We start from the raw sequence: 26,362 nt of genomic DNA on the forward strand, positions 1-26,362 counted from the left end.
ATATCTCAACCAAAAATGAATTAAATATAAAAAAAAAAGTTCAATAAAAACGATTTGTACCTAGATCTTCCTAGTGCGTACATATATTTTATTTATGAGTGAAAAAGGTAAAACTTGTTTTAATATTTGATTTTCTTGATGCTATGGGTTCGATTGTAAAATTTATATTTTAACATTTTATGTAACTTTTATCAATTTTCTTGAGATCCAGTTTATTTTTAAACAAGAAATACTACCATAAAACTTTCTTCTAATCGTTTCAAATTGCTCACAATGTGTTTGTGTGATAATTAGCAACATATAAAATAAATTCAGCTAGAAACTCCAAGGTCGCATTTTTTGGATCGAATACAATTTGCATTTGAGTGGTTTTTGAAAATCGTTTCAAGCCGAGGTGAAGTTTTATTGAATCATCTAAATTTTTCACAGGTTGTTTTTATGATATTTGCAAAAAAACAAATTTTTCCACCAGGAATACTAAACGTAGCTGTAAAAATAATGTACTAAGCACTCTAACATATACAATATAATTTTAATCCATTTGTGCTTACGTCAATGTTCAAAACACACAATAAAAAAATTGAACGGGTTTATAAAAAAATTCAAGTTTCGAAGAAATTGTCAAGTTTTTTAACGATCCAAGTTTAAAATAGTTTTCTTGTAGCTGTTAATCTAAAACAGTAAGCGATCATAAAATCTGCTGTTACGTTTAATTTCAAAACTTATTTATTTACTTATTAGAGTTTTTCAGAAAGTAATTTTTTTTGAAATTGAAAATGAACATACTATAAATGAAAAGTTTATAAAGTAAATTTGATTAAATTTAATAAAAAGTAAAATAATTCTTAAGTTTTCTTAAATCCGTTTTTTGTCTAAAATACTAGGTATTTTTAAGCGTTTGATGCATTTAAAAGAGGATTTTAAATAAAAAGGTTAACTAAAATTTCTAAAATTAAAACATAAAACTTACAAAGATTTTAATTTAAATAGCAACGTAAAATAGTATTAAGATTTTTTTTGTGTTTAACTAGTAAGTTGTTGATTAGTTTTTGCATTTTTAACTATAGTTTTTCATTTAAGCCCTTTTTTCATGTTTAAATTTGAAAAAGATTACAGCTTTTAAAAGCAGTTTCAAATTAAATTTAAGATAAAAAAGCTATTCACGCAATTTTAACATATTTATATATTTTTTGTTCTCACATATAGTTCTAATTTAACTTCATTACGTAGGCAAACGCTAACAGTTTTTTTTTTTTTTGCTTTAAAGCTTGTGTTTTTCATGGGAATAGCTTTGATAGAAATATTTCAATTTTCTAATAATTCAAAAATATAATCAACTAATACTACAAACTATGTATAAATTGATAAAAGTTTTCAATTAATAAAAGATTTGACTGTTAAATAATTTAAGTAAAATAATATAAAATAAGGTAATTAGTATTGTTTTAATTTTAGTTTTGGAATTTAAAGCTCATCAGAGAGTCAATAAAAAACTTGTTTTTAAAATATCTTTAATGAATAATAAACACTTTTATTAAATAAATTAATTTAACTTTTAACAAAGTTTATAAAATTTATTTTACTTTAAATCAAAGTTTTTGTTAATCTAGCTATTCTATAAAAACTGTAAGAATCAAACTTTGAAATACAAAACAGGTGTTAATAGGGTAAAACATATGTCATAAAATATAGCACAAGATTTAAAAGAAACAAAAAAGTAGATGTTTTTATTAAAAATTTTTGTTGTTACACATCTGATACAACGTATCTAGTTTTTTAATTTAAAAATATGAAACTTTTCGGGTTAAAATTTTACGAGAAATTTCTAAAAGACTACAACATTTAAAGTGACATGACAGTGTTTTAATTAGCATGTTATATACTTTAAACTTTCAAATGCTTACGTAGTTTATCAAAACACCGAAAACAGCAGCAATAAAGATTTTTTTTCAAATGATTGTAATATAAGTGTTCAAAGGTTTTTATCAACTTTTAAAAAATTTATGAAAACTAAAAAAATAGCTTCATTTTAAGGAAAACATGATTAAAATTCTAAGGATATTTGGTTTTTACTATGTTTAGCTAAATAACATACAAATATATAGTTTTTGTTTTTTGTTATATATTTTAAATCTTGTTAAACTAAAATCTTATTTCCCTTTTTTATATAAAAAGAGCATACTTCAAATAAATCTAAACCGTCTGAATGGTCCAATAAGACTCTTTCATTCTTTTGAGGATCAACTGAACTAATATTCATTATATTATAGCGAAAAAAATGCATTTAAAAAAACATATTATTTTAAAACTAAATCAGATAACTGAAATACTTTTCTTGTTTTTTTTAGAAGCTATTGTCTTATGTCGTTTTAATGAACTACTGCTCAAAAAAAAAAAAAACAATACCACTTAAAATTTATTATTTAATCAAATATAAAAGTTGTTGATTAATTTAACTTAATTTTTGATTATTATGTATAGCTTTGTTTAAAATAATAAAATTTATAATTTAAAAATGAATTTATTTTCATTTTGAATTAGTTTTAGTATATTGTAACTAACTTATATATAAAGCATAACAAATTTAAAAGGTTTAATAAAAATACAGCTTTTTTAACCTGTTACAAACATGTATCTTAAAAGATATACTAGTTATAATGCAAACAAGTTAATATGACATCTAACGCAGCTAGGTGTTGTGTTTAAATACTTATAACGTTGAATAGTTTGACTTCAAGCATCATAAGATGTTTCAAAATATATAGCATTTAATTGTAAATTTTCAATCACCTATATAGCTTTGTAAATTTTTTTATTTAGGATATATTTTACAAGTTTAATATGAAAGGTAAAAAAACATATCGGCAGAAATTACTAAAATAGCATCTTGCAAAAATAACTTGACACATGAAAAAATAGTCTGATAGTTTCAATTTGGTGGATTCTTTTCTAAAACAAACATAGAAGAAAAATTTTCATTAACAGTAAGTTTGTTCTGCTAGAAACTCTTTTTTAAGTTATGCCGCATCCATATATAAGGTGTTTTATATTTTTGTTAAATGTTTAAGTAACAACCATGATAACTAGGTTTAGCTAATTTAAAAAAAATTAAAACAAATTAAATTAGACGTAAGCTGTTAAGTTTAGAAAAAAAAGGTAATAATCTGAAATACATCAAACAGAAGATAATTAGAATACTTTTCTAAGATATTTTAAGGCGTAAAAGCCTGTCTGTGTTTTTTAAAAATCTATTCAGGCACAACTGTTAAAACACTACTTTTAATAATTGCACCTTTTAAATACTACATGTTTGCTTCATTAATATAAAGTATATAAAATTTAATGTGTTGTGGTTTTATATAAAGTAAAAATACACAATATACATCAAGTAATTAACAAACTATTTTAAGAGACATTTTTGCACGTGTTAAACTTTTATTTGTTTTGTTTGTTTTTTTTTTCATAGTTTTATTTTTATTTTTATTTTACTACCATGCTACCTCTACCCCAACCCTAAGTTGATGACTTAATTTTTATTGTATTTTATATTTAATAATTTTAATTTTTGTTTATTTGTTTTTATAATCAATGTTACCCCAAACCCTTACCCTCGGTCGGTAGCTTTTTTATTTCTTTTTTTAATTAAATAATTTATAATTATTTATTTTTCTTGTTATTGTTCAATAATAATTCTTATTCTTTACATATTTATTTTTAATTTACTATCACTGTTACCCCTAAGCCTAACCCTTATCCTCGGTCAGTAACTTTTTTTTGCTTTTTTTTTTATTAATTTGTGTTTCAGATTTTTTCTGTTTTTTATTTATATACTATTTATTTTTTACCCTTCGTGCAAACATGTAACTCGTGCAAAGTTGACCTTTAATAAAAATTGTTTTTGTGCAATTTTGTCCGCTCGTGAAATTAAGCAGTATCAAAAAAATTAATATCTTGTTTAGATATGTTAAAATATCAATTAGTTTTGTAAAATAATATTTTTAACAGTTTTAAAACGGCTGCAAACTTAATTATACTAATCGTTTATTTATAAGTTTTATGTTTTTCTATTTAATAATAGTATATAATGTGAAAAAACTTGAACTTTACGTTATTACCGCTTAAAATTAAAATATAATAAAGGACGTTTACAAGTACGATAAATTGTTATATGTTTTTCAAATGTATATACTTTTTATACAATAAGTTTATAAAAATTTTTTAGTTTATGTAAAAAAATTGATAAATTAAGAATTCTTTTTGGACCGTTATTTGGGACTTATTACTTTGGGACCGTTACTTGAAACAGTCAATTGTTTCTTAAAGGTTATTTTTATCTTTAAAAGGTATTGGTACTAAAATAAATATAAGATACTGGAGTGAAAAAATACTATTTAGTGTTAATTATTTATAAAATGTTAAATGTGAAAACTTGTTAATTTTCATATTTCAAATATAATCACATTATTATACAAAACAGCTCAACTTGGTAAAAATAATAACTTGCAAAACTTAAACTTATAAGTTAAATTATTATATTGAAATTAAAGACTATAACTTAAAGCAGTAGTCTTTTATGGTGTACAAACTAGTGTATACAAGTTATTCTACAGTGTACAGTAAATTTAGTATTATCTGTAAAAATATTTCCTAAGTAACTTTTCTTTTGCTACTTTCTAGTATTAAAATCAATTATTAACAATTTAGTTTGTTAATAATTTTTATCTACATAGACTATAAATAGCTACAAAAAAAAATCAATAAAATATTTATTCAAAAGTTTACATAACAGTTGATGTTTATGGTTGCACAGTTGTTATAGATTAAAAAATAGAGTTTCAAAAATGACAAACAAGTTATATCAATATAAACCAAACTTTCTATTTGTAACATATTTGGTTATAAACAAGTTTCTTAATTTTAGAAATAAAAGTTTAAGACAGCTTTTGAAAACATTATTTTCTATTTAACTTTTCAAACACTTTTTATTTACTCTGTAGTAAAAATGTAGTTTATATAAAACTATAAATTTTGTATTTATATTTTAGAAAAATAAAAAAACTAGAGAATTTGTAAAATTAGATAATAAAATACTAAACTTTTTTGCAGGTTTTTTTTTATTAGCTGAAGTATTATAAACTTTTTCATTCCTCTTGTTTTTCGATTTCCAATTACAATATTTAATTAATTATAACTTTACAAAGATTTTATTTAGCAAAGCTAGTTTATGAATGTTAACAAACATGTACATGTTGAATATTTCCTAAAACAGCTTTAAAAGTGTGGTTTAGTATACTTTTAATATAATTTATTTTTATTAACTATACCTTTAAGTGATCAGGAAACGAAATACATTATAATTTTATTTTGTGTTTAATTTTGTATTTTTTATCATTTTTACAATGCTAGCGATTTAATATCTTACATGTAAATCCAGCTGTTCAACACCCAAGCTAGCTATAAAAGTCTCAAACCAAAAGTGTTAAAATTTAATAAATTTTAAGTTAAATTAACTTGTAAATTATTTAGTTATTGCACATATACTGTGTGTTTTAGTTTTTAAGATTTTTAAGATTAATAACTAAAATGTTAAGACTTAAATAGGTTTTAAGTTTAACGAAGCAAGGACATCATATACTATGTGTTTAACTATTAGAATTAATGTTCGTAGAGTAGTGCATCATAGAAACAAAATAAATATAAATTTTTAATATAAACATGGATTAATTTAAAGTATAAAGTTCCTAGATTTACTTTAAGATACAGATCTGTGAAAGTTGAACATAAACGACATATTTTATCATTTGAACTTAATAAGTGTTTTTTTTCTATATTATTTTTTTTTTTGTGTAGGAAGTTGATTGACTACTTTATTTAGCTGTAATGATTTGAAAATTTCGCAACTACCCTGTAGCGGCTTAAAATTAGAATTGAATTTTCATGTACTAATTGAATAAACTACGACTACATATTTAACGAGTTGTAAATAAGTGTTGTGCTTAAATATGTGACGTAATCATTGAAGATATAAATAGCTAAAATAAAGTTAAAAAAAAATTAATATCTAGTAATAGTTTTTTTATATGTTTAACAACATATAACTGGAATGTTAAATACTTTCTACTTTTGAATTTTTCATCAATATTGTTCTAAAATTTAAAACTTAATTTAATTTGTAAGTTCAAGTTTCTGTTTGACATTGAAAATTTTGTTTTTTCAAAACAAAATTTAGGTTTTATAAATATCGTTTATAAACAACAAATACAATACTAATGTTTTTATTTTAAATGTCTAGGCACTATAAAAATAGACTGAATTAAGTTCAAATTTATATGTAGTTTAAAAAAATATTTCAAACTATTAAGATGTTTAAAAAAGTTAAATTTATAAAATTTTCATTTTTCTTGTGATAATATAGAACATCAATCTCAGTAATTTAATTAATGTTAATCATGAACATAAAAACTAAACTATTGTTATTAAAAAAGCACAATTTTAACCACTTGTAGGGTGGTAATATAAGTATGGTTTTGGATATACACACAATCACTCAAAACTTATACTAGTTATTTCAGTTTAAGTGTTTAATGTGTTGCAAGAATTATAAATGTCAAAATAATTTTAATTTTGATTTGTTTTTAATTTCTTAAGTTGTGATTTCACTAAATTATCACCGCAAATGATAAGTTTCAGTTCTGTAAAATACTAAACATAACTGTTGATTAGCTAAATAGCGTTGATTAGCTGTAGGTCAACCTCAGAAGAGGCTTTATAATTAAAGCTTAAAGAAAATCAGAAATCATTCAAATAAGTTTTGTTGAGTTTAGTAAAATAGAAAAAAAATGTTGTGAGCTATTTGTACAGGTCGTTTGATAGAATTAAAAACTACTTCTATTTTCTTAAATTATGATTGAAAAACAAATTATTCTTGTGGCAATTGTGTGTAAACTTAAACTTTGTTGTTAAGAAGCTTTCCCTGAAAACTTAATTGAGTAAGCAGTATAACTAATGACTAAACTGATTATAAAAAATACTTTGTAATGCAAAAGCGGAGAGCTTGTTTTAAAAAGTTTTTAAACAAGCGTTATGATTTTAAATCAAAAAAGTTTACTAATGAAGTAATTTCTTTTAGTTTACTATTATAGAAAGGAATTTGAACGTGTTAAATACCATTTGCAACTTAATATCAATAAATTATTCATTTTGTTTTTAATATTTACCTAATTATATGTTAAAATTTACCTAATTTAAATACGCAAGTAGTATTAAATAGAAAAACAAAATTATTAACTATCTATTAATAAACATACCTTTAGTTTTAATTGATGAATCTCTAATTTTGTGTCTGTTTGAATTTATTCATACGTCATAATTTAAAGTTATTTTTTAAGCTATTCATTTAACAAAAAAAAAATCAAATTTCATTTTGAATTTATCACTTGACAATAAACTCGTATGGTTTTGAAAAGCTTTGTGTAATAAAATAAAAAAAAACAAAATAAATAAACTAATGATATTAAGTTGCAAACGATATATAAATTCTTTTAGTTTAAATTTAACTACAAGAGACAAAAATATTGAAAAAAAAAAGATACTTCATTCAAAAGATAGCAAATTATTTATTTGTAATATTAATTTTTTACTGAAAAGTATAGCTTGTTCTATGCAATAAACTGAAAACGGTAAATAGTAAAATATTATAAAAGACATAAATCATCGGATGTTAAAAATTTGAAGTAAACTCAAAAATTTATTGTTTTCATCGAAATTAATTTTGTTCACTAAACACATTGAAAATATTTGAAAAAATACCTACATAATCTTTTTTAATTTTGTTGTAACATATTATTAAAACATTTGGATTTTTTTATGTTTTAGTAGATATTCACACAATCATCAAACAATTTCATATTTAACTGAACTACAATTTTAGACCTTTTGTTAAGGCTTAGACCACCAACAACTTAAATTCTATCTAACAGAGATCTTAATTATTTCATGATTTATAATATTTAAACATCGTTTGTCTAGTGATCAAGTCTATTGTATAAGTTAAAAGTTCATCAAAGTCAAAGTCAATATCCATTAGTTATCTTAAACTATTTTTATTAAAATTTCGTTTCCGAAGCTTTCTATGACGTAATTAATCACCCCCGCAAACAGTGAGTTATAATATTCGTACAGATTTACTTCAGAATATTAATATTTCTTATTGCCAATAGTTTCGATATTTTGACCTCAAATGAGGTTTAAAAATTTAAATAATTTGTTCACAGTTTTGATAAACTGCCATTAACATCATTACTTTTATAAAATTATATTAGTTATTCAGAATAACGCAAAGAAATGAATATTCAGAATCTATTTGTAAAGATATTTAGCTATTTTTAGTTTCTAATACAGCTAACTTTTTTTTCATTGGATTTTTATGAAATTTTTTGTTCATTTTTAATTATACTTACTTGTTTTTAAGTTGGTTACAGTGTTTTAAATAAAATATTTAGTCTAACGTAATAAATTGTTTTTAATTTAAATATCTTTCTAACTTAATTTTTTCTTACTTTATTTCGATACTATTAATTTAATTCGTTTCATATATTTTGTTTAGTTTAAATAACTTTTTATAGTGATATTATTGAATAATAAAACTTTTTAATAAAATGTGAATTTAAGTAAAACAATGAATTAATTAAAAATACTCTGTTATGTTAGTGTGTCTTTAAATAAATTTAGTTATCAAAATATTCTTATTTTGTGTCTAATACTTTTGAGTCAAAAACTAATAGCAAGTTTATACTACAAAATAAATATTTGATCTAAAAAAAGTTAATGAAAGCTCTAATCATTCAAAATATTAATCTCAGTTTATTTTGCTTGATTTTTTCTAAAATTAAAACCGCAACGAACATTATTAATCAATAAAAAATTTAAAAGTTTCAAAAATCATTAAAAACTTTACATTAACTAAAATTACCTTAAATAGATAATAAGATCAAAAAAATTAAATTCAGTAAAAGTTTTTACTCGAGAAATAAAAGAATTGATAATTTATTTCGGATTAAAAGTAAAATTCACAGCTTTGAAAAGCTGCTTTAAAATAGTTTTTTAAAGAAAACAATGATCTAATTTGTTAACAACAACTGAATTTTTTTCTAACAAAATATTTCATGCGATAATTTGTGCTAAATAAAATGACGTCACTAAAATTCAAAATGCTACGAGAAATTTATAAGTTTAGTTTTATAAATTCTTTTCTTTTACAAAAAACGTTGCAAATAAACTGCAAATTTTGTATACTTTTATTTTTACGGCTTCTAAATGCTGACAAGTGAATCTAAGTCTGCCAAATAGACTATTAAATTAAATAATGTTGTGTTCGTTTTATAAAGAAGATACCTAACTTGTTTTTTCGACAGCTAACCCCTGTAGTGTACTTAAATAAACTTTTCACTTATGTACAATTTGTTTAAGTACTACAAGAACAATAAAAATAACTATATAAACACTATAGTTTATTTAAAGACAACAAACAAAGTCGCTAAATATTTGGTTTTAGAAATTTGTACATTAAGAATCCTTCGCTATTTTCAGGAGTGCTTTAGTTAGGTAAAGAGTTAATATTTTTCATTTTTATTTCTATAAATGTGCACAATTATAAAATAAATATAAAACTAAACGGCTTAAACTTTATATTGAAATAATTATTGTTACAAAGAAGTAAAGTACTTAATATTATTTTGAAAGTAACGTTAGGCCAAGAATAAAACTAATATTTAAATTCAATTTAAGCCAAAACAATACTTTGTGCGTAATTAGTTGAAATAAATATTTATTTAGTCTCACAATACTAACAATTAACATCAGGATAGTAAGCGTTTTTGGATAAAAAGTGCGTACTTAACTGGCAGGTTGCTGTATTTATAGTACAACATTGTTGGTCATAGTTTGATGAAAAATTATTTTGTATATCTTATTTATTATTAATTTAATATTTTTTAAGCGTTTTTTTAAATCAGGCTAAAGTAAATACTTTTTTTAATTTAAACATATGTTAATAAGTTTAGTAATAAGCATCTAAAGCACATACTTAAAAACTATCTTTATCAAAAATTGTCAGATATACGTTCAAGTTTATAATTAATTACAACTTACGCGTTTCGTTTATGTTTAAAATAATTTTAACCACAGTTATTCTTATTAAGATTTCAGTTTTTATTACATTACATTATAGCATTTTCAAGCGATTTAAAATTTTTGTAACAAAAAATGTTATAGTTTATCAAACTTAATTAACCCAAATTAATTTTTAATGGATTTAATGCTATAATGCGACACTTTTCTGTTTATATTTGATGAAGTCAATAGAATTCTATTTAATTTTTGATATAAAGTTAATAAATTATGTTTAAAATGCTACTTTATTTTTTATATAGCTTAAATTTAAAGAAAGAATAACTATTTGGATATCCTTCAATTATTTTATTTCTATGTATAAAAGTTTATAGATAAGCGAAACATAATTTTATTAAAATGCGACAAAAAACCGAATGTTGCAGAATAAAATTTTTAGTAAATGTGATACCTATAAGAATTGGCAATAAATATTATGACAAATAAAACTTGTTACTCAATTACAAACTGAAATAATTTTGTATAATCTAATGCAAAAACTTAATTTAAATTTTATAAAGTCACTCACACACTGTTTTAGCTAATTATTTTATTTTTGCATCCAATAAGTTTGTGTACTTATATTAGAACAGTAATAATCTTTTTAAACAAAAAAAATGTTCATTTTTTAATTTTAAACATTAATTTAAAATTATTTTGATTTTAAGATAAAAATAGGTTTCTAAAATGACTTTTTTATAAAAACTGTCAGTATCATTTTTGAGCTTAATTTTAAAAAGCAAACAAAGTCATTTGAAATAAAATTGATATTTTAGCAGTCCTAAATTATTATTAAAACTAGTATCTGTAACAAATATACAACTTTTTCAAGTTGCTTTAAAATTTCTTCAACAACTGTAATCGTTGTAAATAAATAAATAAAAGTTTAAACGCATATTGATTTATTTACAACAAATATTAGATGCGACAGTTTGCTGTTTGAATAAATAACGTTACTAGAAGTATTAATTTTATTTTGCTGTTTTTTACTACTGTTGACTTTACATTTTTATATTTACTTTAAAAAGGTATAACATAATCTATTACTAAATATTTGTTTTAATTTATTTTTGTGATAAATTTTATTAATGATGATTTATGTTTTATAACGTTTACTTTTATAAATGTTACAAACTTTTGTAAAAATTCAAAGTAGACAACTTTTAAATAGAATTGTTATAATAAAGAATCAAGTTGTTTCAAATACTTTGCTTTTTTAAAGAACATTTAATATTCATTTTAAAGTAAAATAGTTGTGCATGAAGTTTCTATGGTTTTTGAAAATAGAATAGTTTTAAAATATGAAAGAGCTTTCTATATTTCTTTAATTGTTTTGGACGTTATTATTTAAATCATTATATACAACTAAACGTTTTAATTTTAAATACATCGTTATTAGTTTTTTTTTTCTGATTTTGATAACACATATTTAGTTATTTATTGAAATTTTGTGTCTTATAATCTGTATATATTTATAATTAAAAATTAGCTAAGCGACCAAAATCATTTAAACATTACTTATTACAATGTAAGACTAAAAAAACTATCAAAATTATGAAAAAAATTTCTGACAAGGAATTTAACAAGTGATATTACTTAAATGTATTTAAAGTTACAGCTTTTGCAAACTGCTTTAAAATTGTACAATTGGAAAAAAAATATCAAAATGTTTATTATTATATATTTGCTTTTGGATTTATACAAATATTTTATGCGACATTTTGTGTTAAACAATATGACGTCATTGGAACTTAAAATGCTAAAAGTTTCTTTTTCTTAACACGCAACGAAAGATTAAAAACTTATGTAATAAACAAATGTTAAAAGTTTAATAATGAATTTATTCTAATTAGAAAGTATTTATTTTAAAAGTCTTTGTTACTTTGTAGATAATTTTTACACACGACTACTTTTTCATTGTTTCATTTTAAATATACAAAAAAAATTACAATAATTGTAACAGTAAATAATTGAAATATGAATATAAAGTAATTACTGATTAGAATATTTCAATTAATTAAATGTCATGTAAAGTTTATTGACACTATAGGAAGAAAGCTACTAGTAAAGTATAATTTAAACAAAGAAAAAATTAAGTGCTAAGTTAAAGTAACTAGTTTTAAAACAAACACTTAAAAAAAATTGTTAACTACGTATAACATTTTTACAAACAACTAGTATGGATTAAATCTTCATAAATGAAGCATATACAGTTTTGGTTTTAGCTCATAGAACTTTAAGTAAAATAATGTTTTTTAAATATGTTTAAAAGTTTATCTTTGTGTTAAAAGGTTGTCCACACTACTATTTTGGATAGCTGTCAAAACTGCAAGAGTGCAAAAAACATCTCGAAAATATTTTTGTACGAAGACACTTTTGCACGAGGGTATAAAATAGCACAAATATATAGTTGTACGAAGAAACTTTTGCATGAAGCGTCAATGTTATACGAAGACACTTTTGCATGGACAACAATTTTGCTTGTTGACATTTATGCACGGTTTGATTTTTTTTTATTAGTAAATTTATTTTCTTTTTTTCACTTTTACTCCTAACCCTTACCTTCTGTCGGTAACTTGTTTGTTTTATTTTTTACTATCACTTTTGTCTCCAACCCTTACCCTCGGTTGGTAGCCTTTTCTTTAATTATTATTTAATTGTATTTTTTATAATAATTTACATTAGTTATTTTTTTTGTATTTCTATTATCACTGTTACCCTTAACCCTTACCCTTGGTCAGTAATTTTTTTTTCTGTTTGTTTTTTATCTTTTAATTTTATTATTATTTTTTCTACTGTCACTGTTACACCTAACATTTATCCTCGGTCGGTAGCTTTTTTTAATTTATTTTATATTTTTTTGTGTATAACTTAATTAGCTTATTTTCTATTTTTGACTTTACTATCACTGTTATCCCCAACCCTTACCCTCGGTCAGTAACTTTTTTCTTTTTTCTTTTTATTAATTGGTCAATTTTATTCTTTTTTTTTTAATACGTTTGTTTTTTGAATTTGCTTACGTTCGAAAATGGTAACTCATGCAAATTTGTGCCCTCGTGTAACTTTGTCTTCGTGTAATTTAGTCCCTTCGTGCAATTTAGTAACTTTGTGCAATTTTGTCTTCGTGTAATTTAGTCCACTCGTGCAATTTAGTAACCTTGTGCAATTTTGTCTTCGTGTAATTTAGTCCCCTTGTGCAGTTTAGTAACCTTGTGCAGTTTTGTATTCGTGTAATTTAGACCCCTCGTGCAATTTAGTAAACTTGTGCAATTTTGTATTCGTGTAATTTAGACCCCTCGTGCAGTTTAGTAACCTTGTGAAAATTAGTCTTCGTGTCCTGTTCCCACTATTTGTACCTCTACATTGTCATAAGATAAATTGACGTATACGTTTAAATGATAGTTTTGTTTTTCAAGAACATTTTTCAATACTGTTTTAGCAGTTGCTTTTATGGCTTATAGATAAAAAATTTAAAACAAGTTAAACATGTATGAATTATGAATTTACTTTTTTAAGAATTTATTTTACAAACTAAGTTTCGGCCAAAGACTTAGTCAGTGCTTAAATAAATCTAAAAGATATGTAACAGTCATGGAAAAAGTATTTGAATAACTAATTTAAAACAAAATCATATTTTTATTTAAAAGATTAAACAAATTAAATTTTAATATTAAGATTGAATTTAAGGTAAAGTTTAAAATTTAATAAAGTTTTAAATTCAATATAACATCAATAATAATTATAAAAGCTGTACAAGCTGTAAATAATATCATGGTTTTTTAAAACATAAAAAATTAGATACAAACGCTTGACTTACGGTTAATCTTAATGATATAATAAAAAATGTTTAGCTTAATAATTAATGAGCGTAAATTTTAATAAACTTTTCATTTTCTATAAATAAAATAATAACAAAAACGACAAGAACGCTTAAATTATACATATAAAATAGGCAAAACACTTATCGAAAATGTAAAAAATGTCTTACATAAACAAGAGTTTTGCAATTTGAGTTATAAGAATGTTTTAGATAAAAAGTAAGTAAACATTTAGAAAACGAAAATTTATTGAAACGAATTCAAGAAAAGTATACTATTGCTACTTAAATACCTTGTGAAATATGTATGTTATCTAACAGCTACTGCAGAGCTATTTTAAAGTAAATAAAGTTCATCTAACACCTTTTTCAATGTAATTAAGTTTATATACAAATTAATGCAGCTACTTGTTGTGTTTTTACAATAAAACGTAACCATTTGAAATCTTATTATAAATAAGTAATTAATAGCTAACTGAAAGATGTAGCTTTATTTTCGTAACTTAAAAAAAACATGTTAATTAACAAACGTCTACTTCTCGCAATCACAACACTTTATTAAATTATTTAGCTATGTGTTGTCAATAATATTAAATTAATTAAATCTTTAAAAGTAGATGCTCGTGGTAAGTATATTTTCTCAAGTATTACCTATCAAGCTCCTATTTAACTCTTTTTAGTAACAATTAAACAAGTAACAATATTAGAAGTCTTGTTTGGTTAAAAACTTGTCAAACAACGATAAAAATCATTTTGCTAAGACGTTTGTGAGGCATAAAAACTAAAACAATAGTAAGTTAAAACTTTTTTAGTATAAATTCGTTAATTTTATTTATGTAACTACAAAGGAATAATTTTATTTTTATGCTGCTCTTTAGTATTTGTGAAATCATTTACTGATCAATACTATTTAAAAAAGTAATTAATCAATTTTCAACAATACAAAACTTTAGACTATGAAACTGTTTATAAATTTAAATAAGATATAGTGTTGTTAATGTGAAAATTTTACAGCTTAGCATGTTTAGTAAAAATCTACGATTATCAAAAAGTTAACTAATCAATTTTCTTTAAATTTCGATACTAAAAAAGGAGCAATGAAGTGCACATAAGTAAAATTAAGATATAATAAAAATTTACTATCAAATGCACACGTCATAACTTTTAAAACAACAAGTAAGAAACGTTTTGTACATATAGAATGGTAAATTCTTATAACTTTTGTAATGCACAGTTTCTTAGTTTGAAACAGCTTTCTAGTAGCTGTTAAATTACATATTATTACCAATTATACCCATAATTGAAACCTAAATGTAAAAAGCGTATTAAAAAGCAATATTAGCAAAAATAATGAGCATTGCAATTTATATGTCCCATAATACACCCTAAAGTACGTTAAGAACTAAAATCTAAAGACTGAATTGTAAAACTATAGGTCTTGGGAAAGCAAACCTACTATTTTTAAAGGCGATTTTTGACTCTTTATAGGAGAATTCTCCGAAATAAGTTTTTTAAGATGATTTATATTGTGACGTTAATTTTAAACAAAATGCGTCAAAAATCAGTAATCAAAGACAGAATTCAAAAACTAAATACCTTAAGGATAATGCGTACTATTTTTAAAAACGAACTTTGATTCTTTATTCAAGACCTGTATTAAAATAAACAGTAGAATATAAATACTAATAATAACTCTCTAATAACACTCTCACAATCGCAACTAAACATAGTTAAAATTTTTAAGCCTAAAGTGCGTAAATAATACAAAACTTATAGATACTTTATAATTTATTTCAGCTACTTATTGTGAACTAACAAAATGACGTGAGCAATTAATCTAAAACTCAATATTTTGAAATATACTTTTACTTTTATTAAAATTTGTTAAAACATATAATTTACATGCTGTGTTAGTATGATAACTAACAAAAAAAATAAAAGAAGTTTATAGAATTATTTCTTTTAATTTTTATCAACCTAACTTAAGATTACTAACTCTTTTACTTTAAATGAAATCATAAAATTAGTTCTTTCTTTAATTTTGATGCTGCCAAGAACTTTGAAAAGTTTTAAATTTTTTAGTTGAATTTAAAGCCAATAAGCATTATTAAAACAACTATACAAACTATTTATTGGAAATCAAAAGCTTGTCTTATGGTGATATGCGTACTTGTTTAAACTAAGCATATAAGTATTTGTGTTTTGAATTAAAGTGACATCTAATGATAAATAGTTACACAAAAATTCTGTTTTTTTTTCAATGTAAAGATGAGCCATTAAACATATTAATCAGTATTAAAATGATTTCGTACAATAATATATTGAAAACTTTGTCCAAATACGCATTCTTATTAGTGGCAAAAAGAAAGATAACATGTTACTTTTTATAGCTATTTATCTGATTTTTTTGCAACAAATGTATTTTAACTATTATCATGTTTTTTTTTACGAAGCCGATTCTGAAGAAAAGGGTTTAGGAAACGGAGTTTTAAAATTTAGACATGTACACATATTCAAATTCAACTGAGACAAATAAAACTACTCAAAATAATAATAAGAAGAATAGTCATAACATGAATATTTGTAATTACTTATATAAAAATCGTTTGTATAAAAAAAATTGAATTAGTTTCCGAGAAAAAGCTTTCAGGATCAAATGCACCACCATTGGAGTTGGAAATGAGTCGGTTTGCCGTGAATAACCGAAAAGTACTAGCTTCTTAAAAATTTTGAAACATTAGATTTCAGTAAATTTCTATACTAAAAAAGAAATAATAAAATACGATTTAGTATAATTTAAAGCAAAACAAAACTTTAATATCAAGTGCATCTGTCATAACTTCAAACACAAAGTATAAGAAACACTTTTTACATATAGCATCATAAATCTTCAATTTTTAATATGTTATTTTCTCTTAGTTTTAAACAGCTTTCTAGTAGCTGTAAAATTACAAACTCGAATAAGCTAAGCTTGTAACAGGCTTTAAACAAAGCTAATTTCATTCAAATACCGTGTATAACAAGTATCGATGATAATTAAAAAAATGTATTTGCACATCAATTTTTTTTTCAAATCAACCAAATTGATAAATTGAGCCAAAAGTAAAAAATAATATTAATAGAAAATACATTCTGGCCCCAATTTTGAAACTTTATATAAAATTTTGCTTTTAATTACTTTTTTTTTTGCATAAGATTTAACTTTTAATTTTATAACAACAAACAACTCAATATCAACTAATCCGAAGTTTAAAGCTAGACTACTTTATTCTACTAGTTTATTATTACCATTAGTTTAAGCAAAAAAAAAAAATCATGGTTGAACAAAAAATGAGTTATGGTATTAGTTACACAAACGTATTCAAAATATTAATTATTAGAGCTGATTAAATTCAAACATTTAAACATTAAACAGAAGACTAAATAAATAAAGCAACACTTAAGTCAATTTCTTTTTAATTACAAACGGTTGTTTTTCTATTTAATTACATACAGCTTCCGTTTTGACAAAGTCATAAACTTTAAAACAACTTTTAATTATCGTAATCTCTCCAACAGTAAAATTTCGGCACAATTTTGATGCTTCATCAAATGTTTAGTGATAGCAGTTTTTTTTTGGATTCATAGTTTTAGAAGCCTTTTTTTTCTTTTTTAAGTGATTTCAATATCTAATTTCTAAATTAAGAGAAGAATATTAAGCAACTAAAAATTTCTAATTTTTAAGATGCCAAATCCAAAGCAGTTCTCAAATATTTCTTTATAAATGAACCAAAAAATTTTTAAATGGTATTTTTAATGAAAATAAAGTCACCTGGAAAAAGAATTAACATAACTGAAGTCATTTATAAGAACTTCCAGTAGTCTAAAAGTTTCTTTAATAATTACTTTTGGTATAAAAGAAAAATACATCTATTTTAGTTTTACATAATAGACTTACTTTCTTTCGAAAACTCCGTTACATAAGTTAAAATATTTCATGATTACGTGCATCAAATCAGACTACTACTATATATAAAACACATATAAAACTTGATTGTGAATGAGAACGACTTTACGTATTAGAGAGTTTGTCAAACTTTGTAATTATAAGATATATATTATATTCAAATTAGTTTAATTTTTAAGGTTTTTTAGTTAGTTTATGAAATAAGATAATAAAATTGTAAGAAATACAAATATATAAGATTAAAAATACAATAAAAAATGTGTAGAAAAAAAAACGTATATGTCACAACGCGTCTAACACAATAGGTAGTTGTAAAAAAAATTTTCTAATCATGTAAATTGTGTTTTAAAATTTGCAATTGAAAAATGATATTTTTAAATAATTTTCAATAGCTGTAGTTAGAAACTTATATCAAAACTATAATCGTAAAGGCAAAGTTTATAAACATAACTTAGTAGCCATAACAAAAACTTTCCTTGTTAATTTTATTCAAAATTATAGTAGCTTTAGTTTGAACTAAAGATAGATTTAAATTTGGTTTAGTATTTGAATCAAGTTATTTAACTACTAAACAATGAAATATAATTGTTACGTTTAAAATATGATAACAAAAATTTTCTAACTTCCAATCTTTAAGCTAATTACAATCGTTTTGTTATACGAAACTCATTAAAAAATTTAATTATTCTATTGTACTTATATACATTTCAAATGTCTTATAACAGTTTATAACATAGTTAAAACTAATAATGAAGTAAGATAATGCTATATATACATAGTATAATTAAAATACATTTACATAACTATTAGTAAGCAATATTTGAAGGCATCGGGGTAAAAGTATGTATTGCATATAATACAGAAAAAGTAGGGAAATATTTCTCCCTAAAGGACTCAATAGTCGCTTGTATCAAAGCTGTTTAGTCTACAAACTTACGTGTCCAGGTGATCTGAACAAGCAATATGTTGGTGAGACTGCAAGACAACTTTTCGTAAGAATTAAAGAACATGTGACTCCAACCAACAGTGCGGTATTTAAAAATATCGAAAATTGTGTATTTTTTACTAATTGTAACAACATTTATAATTATTTTGAAATTATTAAAATGTGAAGTTCGTATAATGATTTATTATTTTCAGAAGCTCTACTTATTAAAAAACTTCAACCAAGTATAAATAATCAGCTTAGTCCTAATAAAGGATCAAAAGTAACGATTAACGTATTTAAATAATCCATTCTGTCTTAGTTGTTTATAAAAATCCATTTTTGTTAATTACTTGTCGTTTTAATTAGTTGTGTTTTTACAAATGATTCCGAAAGCGCTTAAGTTTTTAATAAAGTTTATAATGAAAAAAATTGTTTGTCTTGCAGTAAAATGGTACTTAATAATGAAGTATTGCCGTTAAAAGTGTTACAATAAGCAACTTTTTTCAATTGTATTTCATCTCACAAACGCTTAATTTAAAAACTATAACTACTTTTATATCAATAGTACATCGATTTTATGTTATTACACACACACGTCCCCAACTGTAAAGACAATTTCAAACAGCTTATTAATACCTGCACATTTTTACAGGTTATCCTAAATTCATTTTCAAAATATCCACTTGACACTACATTAAAAAATACTTGACCCCAATTTAAAAAAAAACTTGACCCCTTTATTTCAATATTCCCCATTAATAGTTTAGTTATCCACTAACTTTTTCAAATTAACTATATTTATTGCCTACTTTTTGAAACCCTTGTTTATATAGTTTTTAAAAGCTTTTTAGTAGCTGTCATACTGTACAAACAATGTTAATCATAACTTTAGATTATTTTGTTAATACAGCTACTAAAAAGCTGTTTTAAATTTTGAACTACAACTAAAAAATTACATTAGCTAATACATATTTTTTTTTGCAATTGTTTGTTGTAATTTTATAAAACTAAATTAATCCCAAAATTTTATTTTTTTTATAAAACTGTCTGTTTTTTTTTCAGATTATTTACAAATATAATATCAGAAATAGATTATTAAAGACAAAAAAACAGGCTTTGAATATTTAATAGGAATTAAAATATTTATAGCTACTAATGTTTTGCTTAAAACGCACTAACTTCGTTTTATTCATTTCAAGTTTTGTACCATATAAGTTAGGTATTTGTTGTAATTTAAAAATCTGCTATATTATTATAAGAAAATAAAACCGTAAAATGTTTTTATATTTGCTTTACCTTTAATAGAAAATTAAAATTTCATATTTTAGTGAATGCTATTATCCTTTACAACATTTAATTTTAAATAGATGCGCTTAACTTTTATAAGATTTTAATGTACCAAATGTAATTTAACATTTAAAAGTTTATTTTTAACAACTTCTAAATTCTCAAAAGGGGTATAGTAGATCTACTACTATATAGATGCCAAACAAACAGTTACTGGAAAGCTGTTTTAAAATGAAATTATATCAACAATTCCACCTTTATGATAGTATTGGAGTTATTATAAAATTAATTGCAGCTACTTTTTGTGTTTTCACAATAATACGTAAGCATTGCACGACTAATTTAATGATACCCTGTTTATCTGCTGCTCTTGCGGTTAAAAACTAAATATGAGTAGCTCTGCTTTTTTGGATGTTTTTGTCATTTTATTCTAGTACATAGAAAAATTTGTCGTTAGATGTCAATTTAATTTAAAACACAAATACTTATATGCTTAGTTTAAACAAGTACGCATATCTCCATTAGACAAGTTTTTTGATTTCCAATAATAAGTTTGTATAGTTGTTTTAATAATGCTAATTGGTTTTTAATTCTACTAAAAAAATTAAAACTTTTCAAAGTTCTTGTCAGCATCAAAATTAAAAAAAGAACTAATTTTATGATTTAACTTAAAGTAAAAAGAGTTAGTAATCTTAAGTTAGGTTGACAAAATTAAAAGAAATAATTCTATAAACTTAAGTTTTTAGATTAATTGCTCACGTCATTTTGTTAGTTCACAATAAGTAGCTTAAATAAATTATAAAGTATCTTTAAGTTTTGTATAATTTACGCACTTTAGGCTTAAAAATTTAAAACATGTTTAGTTGCGATTGTGAGAGTGTTATTAAAGAGTTATCATTAGTGTTTATATTCTATTGTTTATTTTAATACAGGTCTTGAATAAAGAATCAAAGTTATTCTTTAAAATTAGAATGCGTTATCCTTAAGGTATTTAGTTTTGGAATTCTGTCTTTGATTTCTGATTTTTGACGCATTTTGTTCAAAAATGACGTCACAAAGCAAATCACCTTAAAAAACTTATTTCTGAAAATTCTCCTATAAAGAGTCAAAAATCGCCTTTTAAAAGAGTTGGTTCGCATTCCCAAGACCTATATTTTTACGATTCAGTCTTTAATTTTTAGTTTTTAACGTACTTAAGAGTATATTGTGTTTAACAATGTACTATGAATCTTATTTAGTAATAGAAAAACTTAAAAATATATTTAAGTTTAAATTACCCTTTAAAAGTAGATAAACAACTTTAATTACAAACGTGTGAGTACGTGAGTTATAGGATAAAACTTCTTAAAAAAAAGTAAATTTAATACGCTGAAATAAATATACGAAAAAATTTTTATTAGTCTTTTGTGCTAATAATGTAATTTATATTTTATTTAATAATTTAACTTGAATAGTAAAAACAATTTTACTATTTCTTTTTTTTTTTTAGTTTATAATTTTTACGTTTATTTTTCTTTTGGAAAAAAAAAGTTTTAAACTAACTAAATTTATTATAGGTGGCAGAATTATATTAAACTGATTACTTAACCATACAATGTAATTTTTTTTTCTAATTTAAGTTGAACTTATGGTATACATTATCAAACAAAATCATTAAACAAACTCTTTATAAATAACACTTCAAGATAACATATCAGGGGCGTGTTTTGACTGGTTTCCTATTTTTAAAAGTGGTCTAATCTAACACTAAACATTATATTAAAATATTAAAGGAACTAAGTGCATATAAAATATGTCCTCGTAGTAAACATTATTCTTTTCTTGATTATAACTTTTAAGGAAAATATTTGAAGAAGTTCTAAAATTACAATGTAGACCATAAGTTATAATCGTTTTTCTTTTTGTTTTACCCCTTTTTGAATGTAGTTACCAAATTTACAACTAATATACATAATAGTATTTATTTCGAGAGAAATCTTATCTTTAGAGAAAAGAAAACTCTAATCTTTTTAAAAATTAAAAATCATAGGATGATTAGAGTTAACTTAAAATAAAATAACTACAGTGAAGCACTAACGTACTTATTGAAAACAATATTAAATCTATTTAGTTAACATAATTTTTGACGAAGAAAATGTACCCTCTAAAACACGTGACTTTACCCTTAGGGCTAAATTTACCCCAGGTAAAGAATCGCTGATATATACAAATAGCTACTCACGTGAAAAACTATTTTAAACTTCTTCACTTGAATGCAAAACTGAGATAATATCTTATTAACTTTCAACAGAAATTAAAATAAATTTACTTAGCAAATGTTTTATTAAGATAAATTGTTATTAACATGGCATAGCAAGATATCATTTATTGTTCAAATTAGTGTTTAAGTTTAAACATTGCTAAATCAAACTGTTTTCAATACTCATTTTAATAAATAAAGGTGACAAACTTTAAGAAAATTTAAGATTATACACAGTATGTTTGTCATTTTGTTTGTTTTTTTAATTAATTTAGCAACTTGATTTAGCTAGTTTAGTGCTTGCTAGTTTAAGTAATTTTATCACAAAATAAACTGAATACCAAAAGTATGTCCATAAAAATTTAAATTTTTGTTACTACAACTAAGATTACAATTTAAAAAATTACTATAAGTTATATAAACAAACTTATGACTTTTTGCGAAAAAAACTTTATTTGTTAATACAGATAACAATAAAAAATGAGAATCATTATACAGTTTAAAGAAAACCCAATACTTTTACTAAAGATAGTTCTTAAATTAGGTACTTTATAAAAACTTATAAGAATATAAAAGTTATTATTTATATAAAAAAAAATTCCACACGTAAAAAGAAAAAGGGAATTTAATATTTTTAAATGTCTTAAATCCATATACTGTTTTTTTATACCGTTATAAAAAACTTTTTGTAAATTCCGATAGTAGGCTAAATCAATAGTAATACATTTCTAAGACTAAAGTCATAACCATTAAAAATAATGAAATTATTATACAAGATGTACACGTTACTTTTAGAAATATTTTTTTCCTACAACTTTTTAAAACTGGGGTACTTTAACACAAGAAAAATCATAAATGTTTTTTAAATAACTACATGATTCTTCTGACCATTCTACTTTTTTAACGTCATATAGTAAAACACATTTTTTATTTTCGTTTTGATTAAAAACAAGAATTTTGTTTTTTATCGACAGAACTTCATCTGGAACCCTAAAATATCCGCAAACGGATTCTTTTACAAGTTTTAATAAACTAAATTTACCACAAGTTGTATCATAAACTTCACAAGTTTTTGTGTTTCCCCCAACAATAAAAAGTTTGTTTTTAATAGCAACTGATTTGTGGAGAAATCTTGTTTCAACCATGTCAGGCATGTTTGTCCATGTATCAGCTATATGATCATAAGCTGCTACATCGTTTAGTATAAGACGGTTATGTCCACCGGAAACAACAATCTTTCCTTCGAATGTAGCACATGACGCTGCACACCTTGCTTGGTTCATATTAGCTATACTTTTCCAAGTATTATCTTTAGTACAAAACTTAATACACGAATTAGTTTCTTCTTCATCACCTATGCTTCCTCCAAAAGCATAGACGTTATTCATAAAAGAACACGCACAAAACCTAAAACGTTTATCAGGCATTGAACCTATAATTTCCCAAGTGTTATCAGTACTCGAGTACTTTTCAATAGATGTTATGCAATTTCCATTATAGTCTAGGCCACCAAAAACATAAATACTTTCTTTTAAACAAAGTACTTTAGGTTTTTTTCTTCCTTTTTCCATTAATGGCAAAGTTTTAATTTTTTTTAACTCGGTTGCTTTTATACTATGTACCTGTTTAACAACTCTAGAGTTATGACTATCTTCACCTCCACAAAAAATAATGTTAAACTTCTTTTGGTTACAGTATCTACTGGTAATCTTAGACTTGTTTAATTTGAGCTTTTCAACTTTTTCTTTTGTCAATTCGTTCAAGTTAAGGAAATCATCAGTAAAACACAAGGTTTTGTTTAAAATGTATTCCACTTCAGGAGCTGATAGCAATGATAGACGTACTTTATTGAGAAGATCTTTCGCATATTTACTTCGGTCTTTATCATGGCACAACCACAAAACTATTGCGTTGTATACTTCTATTTCTGAATCTATGTTTAGTTCACTACTCGACAAAATGTTTAAAACATATTTGAAATCCAACTCAATAAACGAAGTAGAATCGACAAACATTGGAAAACAACGTTCAATAAATTCCAAAAGTTTTTTTGACACAATTGAGCAATTAAACAGTTGTGATAAATTATAAAGCACTGCAACATTTTTTATATTAAGTTTATTTTCTATTAATTCGTAATTTTTTCCTACTTCGTCTTCAACCAACATAACTTTATCATCCTTCAGAGATTGTAACAGTCTTCTGATGGCCGATTTCATATTCCCTAGAGTTTTATACTTAAGAATTAATCAAAATTATCTTACACTTATGGTTTAGATTTAATACATTTTTAAGTTGACTTTTTTACTTCATAAAAATATTATTATTGTATTTAGTATAGATTTCCACGATTTTATATTTGTAATTATGTTTAAATTTGGTAGACAACTTTATTTGTTACCAACTAAATAATTTTTTTTTCTACTCAATAAATTAAGGTGCCGCAAATAAAAAAAATAATAAATTATTGAAATATATATTATAATTAAAAAGTAAATTAATACTTTTAATAAACAAAAAAAAAACTTTAGCTTATTCTTTATTAAGTATAAGAAATCTAGAGCAGGGTTTCCCAAACTCATTTACTAAATCGCCCCCTTTTTAGAAATCTGAAAAATAATCGCCCCCCACGATTTTAAAAACTATTTTTTCTCTTGGGTACAAACTTTTGAGCCTAAAAAATTGTGTTTGAAATGTAATTTAGTTTGGTATTTCTAATGCACGCACTTTTGGGCTGTGTTCAAAGTAGTTTACAGGGCTCGAGAAAATAAGTTACTGTTTTTTTCTTATAAGCCCAGTAAAGTGTATTAAAATACTTAAATATTAAAAAGCCTTGTGTAATCAGTAATCAATCCTGATGAAATATAAATTGTTTTAAAACTAATTAAACTTTTAGGGTAGTGGTGGACAACTGTTGTAGTCTGCAATTCATATTTACTAAAAAATCTTTTCTAGTTTTAACTCGTAAAAAATGTAATTGCAGGCTGCATAATTAAAAAAATTAAAAAACTCCAGCAAAATTGTAATAAAATGATTTACTATTATTGTGATCTAGGAAATACTAAAGTAACTGAAAACCAAATTTAAAGTATATTTCAAAATCATAAGCATCATAAAACTAAATTTTGTTTACTTTGCACAAGTAGTTTTCAAGTTACTTAGCGGGTCGAAATTTGATTGGAATTGGACCTTACGTTACCCATCTGAAATCTTAACTGAAACCTGACATTATAACTATCTCTCATTTAACGAATTTCGGACATTTAGAAGCGATTACTAAGTAACTTATTTAAGCCGCACAAAATACTTAAATTATTTTATAAATAGGCATATTCTAAAACTAAATACCAGAGATTAAAAAAACTACATAAGAATGAACAGCTTATTTTCATTGTTTATTATCGATGGCATAAAACATCTCAACATTGTTGATGATGGCCGAAATAAATATTTACACATAATGAAATAAATATTGAAACATCATTGCTTATATAGTTTTAGGAAGTTTGACCGACTGGTTTATTATCTCATGAATAAGGGTTATATCAATAGCTTCTGTTAATGTAGTAAAATTATTAATTTCAATGCTAAGATATATTATAAGCAAGTTAGTTGTAAAATTAAAAATATAATTTTGAAGTTTTTAAACTATAGGTTTTGTAGTAGAACACCATTAAATAGTATTTGACTCGGAATAACCTTTAGGAAACTAAACCTAAATTTTAATTTTTTTTTCTTAATTTAAATTCAAAAAAATCATATGTTTTACAGTTAATTCTGTGAACAGAAAGTAATCAATTAAAAAATTCTTTTAACTATGTTAAAACTTTTTTTTGTAACTGTAGCAGTCTTTTTGATGGATTAATTAATACTGTTTAATTTTATTTTTTCTCTAGTTATTAGCCTATAATAATTTACCAGAAGAAAATAGTGAAAAATAAAAGCTAGTGTTGAACTATTAAAATAAACAACAATAAT

The 26,362-nt window shown here is 23.3% G+C and overlaps 1 protein-coding gene across 1 annotated transcript; it reads right to left on the reverse strand.

Annotated features, from left to right (window-relative positions):
- Positions 1-268: 268 nt before the first annotated feature.
- Positions 269-24,603, reverse strand: LOC145838146 (kelch-like protein 38). The gene is made up of 2 exons (XM_082945694.1): positions 23,427-24,603; positions 269-414 (listed from the first exon to the last, which is right to left on the reverse strand). Exons 1-2 carry the CDS (start codon positions 24,601-24,603, stop codon positions 269-271), a joined length of 1,323 nt encoding a protein of 440 aa, XP_082801820.1.
- Between the last annotated feature and the right edge of the window lie 1,759 nt (positions 24,604-26,362).

This window comes from Thalia democratica, chromosome 6, assembly GCF_965202585.1.
Source record: "Thalia democratica chromosome 6, ktThaDemo2.hap1.1, whole genome shotgun sequence".
In the NCBI taxonomy this organism is placed as follows: Eukaryota; Metazoa; Chordata; class Thaliacea; order Salpida; family Salpidae; genus Thalia; species Thalia democratica.